Below are 7,820 nucleotides of genomic sequence, written 5' to 3' on the forward strand. Positions count from 1 at the left end.
AGGCCCCGGGGCGCCCTGGGGGGGGGGGGAAGGGGCGGGACCGGGCCTCTGGACCTGGACGTGGCGCGACCACCGCAGAAAGCGCTGTCCTTTTAGCCAGGTGGCCTGCTCCGTGAGCTCCGAACTCTAGGTTTTCCATCATCTGACTTCCCTGCCCCCTCCCACCCGCATCGTTGCACCTGTCTTTCCTAGAGCCCCTGGTCCTAGAAATCCAGCTCACCCCTTGCCAACAAAGCCCCAAGCCCTGCCCACCTGAACGTAGGACCCACCAGGCAGCAGGCGCTTGGATCTTAGAATCTAGGTCCCTTGTATCCCCTGGACCCACACAAGCCCCCTGCCCCCCTAAACATCCAGGAGTCCAGGCCTCCACCCACTACTCAATCCGAATATAGCTCCCTAGTTCTTACGGGCCTGATGTGCAGGCCTTCGGGGAAGCCAGGCCCTTTCGTCTTTGCACCCCCTCAATGGGAGCCCGAACTGGAGATGGGGGGAGGTGGGGCCAGAACGCCTAGATTGCCCCCCAACCCACGATTCAAGTTTAACCCCTTCGGGCTCCAGAGCCAAGGCGCTGGGGCGGGGGCGGAGCCTGTCTTCTCAGCAACAAGGCCGCGAGAAACCCAAGGGAGGGGGACCGGGTTCACCATAGCAACGGGAGAGCTGGGGCGCTCTCGCCCCACGGGATCTGTTTCCCGGGGAACGGTCCCTCCACCCGGGAGAGATTAGAAGGATGTGGTGCTGGGGCAGGTGTCCATCTGAGTTTTAGGGAGCAAGGCACCAGATAACCCAGATGCCAACGTTCTCCGGGCCCTCACTGCTCCATCTGCCTTCACTCCCAGGCTCCGGGGTCAGCCCAAGTGGCTGGACTATGTGGGCGTCTAACCCTTCACCGGGACCTGCGCACCGGCCGCTGGGAACCAGACCCACAGCGATCACGACGCTGTCTCCTGGACCCGCAGCGTGTGCTGGAGTACTGCAGACAGGTGGGCGGGACCCATGGGTAGAGGCGTGGTCAGTGGTCAGATAGTCCAAGCTGGGGCGGGGTCGCCCTTGAGGAAGCCAGACTTGAGAAAGGCCAAGACCGGGGAGGTGGGAAGATCTGGAAAGCCTAGGGAAGTTCGGGGTCTGTGGTCAGCGAGGAGGCGAGCCGGGTCTAGGGCAGAACCTATTTTGAGATACGAGGAGGGGAGAAAGCTGCAAAAACGTCGGCTAATCAAGATCGCCTGAAGAGTGGCAGGGCTTAGAAATCTGTGGAGCTATTTAGAAAAAGTGGGAGTGTGAGTGGGCGTGGCCAAACGAGAGGCTGGGCTTAGATAAAAAGACCTTTAAACCAACAAGACGCGGGAAGCGACGAGCCCAATGAGAGTGGGTTCCAAGGAGGCGTGAAACGAAAAGGCGGGGCTAACTCCATGAGAAGAGTTACTTAGAAGCTGAACAGAAAGGCAGGGCAGGAGAGAGGGCGAGATATTTTAAGAAAGAAACCTAATGGGGGCAGGGTGGCCCTGAGAAATTGAGCTTCATGACCTGGCCTGGGGACCTTCACCAAAACCATCAGAGAATGGCGAACTTAAGGGACAGCACTAGGGGCATGACCAGCGGGCACCCGAGGCTTAGCTACCTGTTAGTGCTATAGACAAGGGAGGAAAGCCCGGGAGATGTCCTTATGCGTACTAGAAACTAGAAAAGGGAAGGACCAGTGAGCATAGCAGTCCCAGCTGCTGGAGAGGCTAAGGTGGAAGGAACGCAAATTGAAGGCCTTCTTAGGCTGCAGGATGTTCAAGGCCAACTTAGGAAGCTTATTGAGACCTGGTTTCAAAATAGAGAGTAAAATGAGGGCTGAGCATGTAGCTCAGGGATAGAGCACTTGTTTGGCATGCAGGAGTCCCTGAGTTTAAACCCTAGGACTGCAAAAAACGAGAGAGCTGGGGTAGCCAGTGGGTTGACCTCCACTTCCTGATCCGCACAGATGTACCCAGAACTACACATAGCCCGCGTGGAGCAGGCTGCACAGGCCATCCCAATGGAGCGCTGGTGTGGTGGTACCCACAGCGGAAGATGTGCCCACCCCCACCACGAGGTTGTGCCCTTCCACTGCCTGCGTGAGTTACCTGTTGGGGGGTGGGAACTGAGGTGAAGTGGGAGTCTCTCAGAGATGAGGTTCTGAGCTTGACTCAGACCTACATGGGAAGTCTGGGTGTCAGGTAGAGACCTCTGAGCTCTGAGGAGGCCAGGGCCGGGCTGTTAGGATTCTGGTGTCTCCCATTCCGCAGCTGGTGAATTTGTGAGCGAAGCCCTGTTAGTGCCCGAAGGCTGTCGGTTCTTGCACCAGGAGCGCATGGACCAGTGTGAGAGCTCAGGCAAGAGGCATCAGGAGGCGCAGGAGGTGAGACTCTGTCTCGCCAATCTAAACCTAGAACTCTAGGCCCTTCCTTCCAGGCCAGGGGTTCCAGCTGGGATGTAGCAATTCCATCCCTCATCCCCTCCTCCTAGAAGCCAGCATCCAGGCTTCCTGTCCACACCCTCCAACCAGGTCATTCTGGCCTCTGGGCCTCATCTTCCTGCAGGCCTGCAGCTCCCAGGGCTTCATCCTGCATGGCTCCGGCTTGCTTTTGCCCTGTGGCTCCGATCGGTTCCGAGGGGTGGAGTATGTTTGCTGCCCGCCTCCAGCAACTCCCAACCCTTCTGGGACAGCAGCTGGGTGAGTGGCCAGAGCCTCTCTGTACCCTTCCCGGAAGCCTGGGAACCTAGCCCGAGACCTTACTGCCTGAGTCTTCTCCTTCAGTGACCCCTCTACCCGGTCCTGGCCCCTGGGGGGCAGAGCAGAGGGAGGCGAGGATGAGGAAGAGGTGGACCCCTTCCCTCAGCCAGTAGATGATTACTTCGTGGAGCCCCCTCAGGCTGAAGAAGAGGAGGAGGAGGAAGAGAAACGGGTCCCACCTCCCAGCTCCCACACTCCGGTCATGATCAGCAAAGGTGATCTAGTCTCCCCGGCTCTCTTCACCATTTGTGGTTGGGGGGGCCTGTGGGGGCATCTCCAGGAGTGACCTGGTGGGAGGGGCACGACGGGAGATGGAAGAGATGTCAGTGGCTTTGGATATGGTAAAGGTGGATTAGCCCATGAAGAATGAAGAGGGAGAGGCCCGCAAAGGGGCGGTTGGAGGAGAAGGGGGTCGTTCCATTTTTGGCAATGCTTTGAAGAAGATGGTGTGATAGGTTCCAGAATCTTGCCAACGTAGGTCAGGCCTAAACTGGATGCGTGCTGGTCTCTGGTACATCCTGGGAAATGTACTTCTCCGGGAGGAAACATGACTTGCCCGCCTGATCCTTTGTCTTGCAGTGACGCCCACCCCGAGGCCCACTGATGGTGTGGATGTTTACTTTGGCCTGCCTGGGGAAATCAGCGAGCACGAGGGTTTCCTGAGGGCCAAGATGGACCTGGAGGAGCGAAGGATGCGCCAGATTAATGAGGTGACGCTACCAGGAAACCCAGGGTCACCACGGGACTCCACAAACATGGGGAGATTCTTTTCTTTCTTTCTTTTTCTTCTTCTTCCTTTTTTTTTGTTTTTAATTATTATTGATTGAAACAGGGTTTCTCTATTTAGCCCTGTCTGTCCTGGAATTCACTCCGTAAACCAGGCTGGCCTTGAACTCACAGAAATTCCAAGTGCTGGGATTAAAGGCATGGGAAATTCTATCTTGACACTGCCTTGAAAGAGCGCCCAAGCATCTGTCTATCCGAGCCCTCAACACCTCTCTCTAAGATGACACTGGATTCCCGACCGCCTAGCAGATGGTTGACGTGCCACCAGACGCTATAGAAACTCTGGTCTGTGGCACAACCTGGAAGTTGGTTGAGCATAATGGCTTGTGCCTTAATCCTGACACTTGAGAGGCTGGGGCAAGAGAATGAGAAGTTCAAGGCCAACCTCTAATGAAACAGAGTTTGAGACCAGCCTGGGAAAAAAAAAATCCTCTTGGCTATTCCTTCTTGGGAATCCAAAGTCCAGTAGCCCTAGGTGATTTCATCCTCCTGAGCCGTGGAGATGGGTGGGGACTCCCTGTGAGGACCAAGGTAGCTCCTGGGATCCTGAAGCCCCCCTACTCACCCCCAGGTGATGCGAGAGTGGGCCATGGCTGATAACCAGTCGAAGAACTTGCCAAAAGCCGACAGGCAGGCCCTGAACGAGGTAGGACGCCCTTCGCTGAGTTTCGCTCAGGCCTCTATCCACTTCCGGGGGCCGCTGCATCCATTTCAACCCCCCTCTTACTCACCCTGGCCCCGCCCGTCCAGCCCCTATATTTGCTGCTGCCTGGGATTCAGTCCGTGCCTGATGCGTGCCGCTGAGCAAGCACTGCCCTCTGCTGGCTGACTTTGGAGCCTGCTGAAGTAACAGCCTGTCTCTCATTTTTTCCTCAGTCCCTGGCTAGCAAAGCCGGTTTGCTAACTCTTGGCCTCCTGCTCCTGCCTCTGTCGCTGTCTTTGTCTTTGTACAACCCTACTTATGTATAGACTCCTCTAGATCAGCCTCCAGACCCGGGCCTCACCCCATCGGCGTTGTGGAGGCTCAACCTGTTTTTTGCTTTAGAGCTGCCCAAAACTTGCTTATACCTTAAGTTGGCCAGTTTTTATCTTTCAGATTGTTCCCACCTAATCTTATAGCCGACACCCTCAAACCAGGTCCCAGTAGGCCAGCCCTACCCCAACTCCATTGGACCTCCTTCCTTGCTGTCAGGAAGGAGACCCACTGAAGCCCACTCTGCTTGCCCTAGACTCTCAAACACCCCCTTTCCCGCTTCTGTACCCCTCGCTAGCACTTCCAGTCCATTCTGCAGACCCTGGAGGAACAAGTGTCCGGTGAGCGACAGCGCCTGGTGGAGACCCACGCCACCAGAGTCGTCGCTCTGATCAACGACCAGCGGCGAGCTGCCCTGGAAGGTTTCCTGGCGGCGTTACAGGGCGATCCGCCTCAGGTATGGAGGTAGCGGTGGGGGCAAACAGGAGAGGAAGTCTTAGGATCAGCCAAGACAGTCTTGGTTCCTTCCCGCAGGCTGAGCGAGTTCTGGCAGCCCTGAGGCGCTACCTGCGGGCTGAGCAGAAGGAGCAGAGGCACACCCTGAGGCACTACCAGCACGTGGCCGCTGTGGACCCCGAGAAGGCCCAGCAGATGCGCTTTCAGGTACAGGCATGCTTCGGGGCCCAGACGCCCTGCAAGCCCAGACTCCTCTCTCAGACTCTTCTCTCTAAAAAAATGTTTTGTGGATGAGGGTTTTGCTTGCCTGTGTGTCTGTTCATCACTTCGTACCTGGTCCCTGAGGAGGCCAGAAGAGGGTGTTGAGGCTCCTGGAGCTGGCGTTACAGACAGTTGTGAGCCCCATGCAAGTCCTCTAGAAGAGCAGCGGTGCCTTAGCTGCTGAGCTGTATCCCCAGGCCCCAGGTTCTCCCCTTGACCCTCACTCTCAGTTTAGATCCCTTCGGTCTGCCTGGAACTGCCCTTTCAGGTTCCCAAACCTTCCCAGTCCCTTCATTCCTATTCCTCAAATCCCATATTTTTGATGGTGGAACACTGCCCCTAACAACACACACACACACACACACACACACACACACACACACACACACACACCCATTCATGCTGTGCTTTTTGACTCTCTTCTTGTCCCCAGGATTCTCGCTTCCTGTCCTTTGGAATCCTCTGTCCTGTCTCTTGGATTCCTTCTTCCTACCCCTGGGACTTTATTTCCTTTCCCAGAATCCTTTTCCTTGAGCCTGGAGTTTGTCCTTTAGCGTTCAGCCTTCCTCCCCTGCCCTACCTGTTTCCCCTACAGCCCCTGCTATAGACCCTGAGATTCTAATTCTGCTCTCTCGAACATTCTCTTCTGGTGCACGGGTCCTCTCCTCTGTGCTCTAGAATGTTCCTCTTACCCTGAGCCTGCTCTCTGTACCAGTTCCTGTTCTCACAACAGTCTGCAATCAGTTCCTCTAGCCCTGCTTTCTCCCTCTGACCCACGTATCCACTTTCTTCATCTGTACCCTATCTCTCTTTCTTTCTTTTGTTTTGTTTTTTGTTTGTTTGCTTGCTTGCTTGTCTTGTCTGTTTTGGAGCAAAGGTCTCACTATGTAGTCCAGGCTGTCTGGCCTGGAGCTCACTATGGCCTCGGACCCTCCGCCTCCCACGCACTGCTATCAAAAAGGCCTGTGCCACAACACCCAGCTCTAGATCCTGTTTTTCTAATCCTGCCCTCATCTTGTCTCTGGTACCCTGCTTTTCCTGGGGCCACCCTTTTTTCAAGCCTTCAACTTCTGGTCTTATACATAGCTCTTCCTTCTCTTTGGACCCTCCTCTCCTTCCTCAGTTTCCCCCGTGGCTGCATGTCTGACCCTTGTGTCACACTTCCTGCCTATTCTCCATGTTCTGTTTCCTTGGATCCTATTGAGCCCCTCCTTCCCCCGCTCCTCCCCGGGCTGCGTGGCTTGCCTCACCCTCCCTCCACACTTACCCCCCACAGGTCCAGACCCACCTTCAGGTGATTGAAGAGCGGATGAACCAGAGCCTGGGGCTGCTTGACCAGAACCCTCCCCTGGCTCAGGAACTGCGGCCCCAGATCCGTGAGTGCCCATTGCTTTTGTCCCGAGTTTCAGTTCTCTGAGGGCAAACCTTGACTCCCAACCCTCAGTCTCTCATTCTTCATGTAAATCTCTCCAGAACCTGGCGGCTCTAATGAAGAACCATCTTCCTTTGCACTTAATTTGATTATTTTCCTCTGGTCTTTTGGTGGTAAGGCTACCAGTCAATTGTACAGTTTGATTTTTGTTTTGTTTTGTTTTGTTTTGTTTTTTTGAGACAGGGTCTTACTTTGTAGCCCTGACTGATCTGAAACTCACTTTGTAGATGAGGTTGGCCTTGAACATTGAGCGGTCCTCTTGCCTCTGCCTACCAAGTGCTTGTGCCCCACACCTGGCTAGGTTTTTGGTTTTGGGTTTTTTTTAGTATGATATTGGGATGGAACCCAGCTAGGCAAATGCTCTCCCATAACTCAGATCACCAGCTTTTGGCTTTTTTGTTTGTTGTTTGTTTTTTGGAGAAGTGTTTCATGACTGTCCTGAAGCTAGCTCCATAGATCAGACGGGCCTCAAACTCACAGAGATCCACCTGCCACTGTCTCCTGAGTGCTAGAATTGAAGGTGTGCACCGCCATCAACTAGTGGCTTTTTAAGACAAGGTTTTGCTCTGTAACTGAGGCTGGCCTAGAATTCACCATGTAGCCCAAGGCTCATATTCTCAGTCCTTCTGCCTCTGTTTTTCCAATGTTGGGATACAGGCATGCATTGGCCATACCCACCTCAAAAACTGGATAGTTCCCAGTGTGATGGCACACACATTTAATCCCAACACTTGAGGCAGAGGCAGGCAAATCTCTGAATCTGAGACTGGCCTGATCTACAGAGCCAGTTCTAGGACAGCCAGGGTGCACAACCAACTAACTAATTGGATAATACTTAGGATGGAACCCAGGGCCTTTTATATACCAGGCATGTGCACCACTACGCTACTCCCCTGGATTACTGAGTCAATATTCTATTGTTAGAACAAGTCACAAGTCAAATCCAGATTCACAAGAGCAAAAGGACCAGAGAGTATTTCCCTGCACAGCCCTCAGTTTGCCGTGACTTCCTTCTGGATGTCCCAGGCCTAGCTCTAAATTCCCGCATATTTAAAGAGGTGTGGTATTGCAAATTTAGCCTCCATCTTTCCTGCTGAGGGCACATCTCCCCAGCTCCCCATCTTGCAGGTCACCCTTAGGGTTGTTGGCCTGGAGCC

The 7,820-nt window shown here is 54.5% G+C and overlaps 2 protein-coding genes across 2 annotated transcripts in view; one reads left to right on the forward strand and one right to left on the reverse strand.

Moving 5' to 3' along the window:
• The window catches only part of LOC113457658 (zinc finger protein 420-like), a 1,205,902-nt gene that overhangs the window by 925,738 nt on the left and 272,344 nt on the right, over window positions 1–7,820 (reverse strand). The window lies entirely within an intron of this gene.
• Aplp1 (amyloid beta precursor like protein 1) overlaps window positions 1–7,820 on the forward strand; it is a 12,702-nt gene that overhangs the window by 2,154 nt on the left and 2,728 nt on the right. The window contains exons 2-11 of the mRNA XM_026786222.1: window positions 788–980; window positions 1,964–2,096; window positions 2,268–2,380; window positions 2,562–2,695; window positions 2,780–2,970; window positions 3,335–3,465; window positions 4,113–4,187; window positions 4,813–4,971; window positions 5,049–5,177; window positions 6,508–6,607. Of these exons, the coding sequence (XP_026642023.1) occupies window positions 788–980; window positions 1,964–2,096; window positions 2,268–2,380; window positions 2,562–2,695; window positions 2,780–2,970; window positions 3,335–3,465; window positions 4,113–4,187; window positions 4,813–4,971; window positions 5,049–5,177; window positions 6,508–6,607 (1,358 nt within the window). The remainder of the gene's footprint in view (window positions 1–787; window positions 981–1,963; window positions 2,097–2,267; window positions 2,381–2,561; window positions 2,696–2,779; window positions 2,971–3,334; window positions 3,466–4,112; window positions 4,188–4,812; window positions 4,972–5,048; window positions 5,178–6,507; window positions 6,608–7,820) is intronic.

The sequence above is a fragment of the Microtus ochrogaster genome, linkage group LG4 (assembly GCF_000317375.1).
Source record: "Microtus ochrogaster isolate Prairie Vole_2 linkage group LG4, MicOch1.0, whole genome shotgun sequence".
Taxonomy (NCBI): Eukaryota; Metazoa; Chordata; class Mammalia; order Rodentia; family Cricetidae; genus Microtus; species Microtus ochrogaster.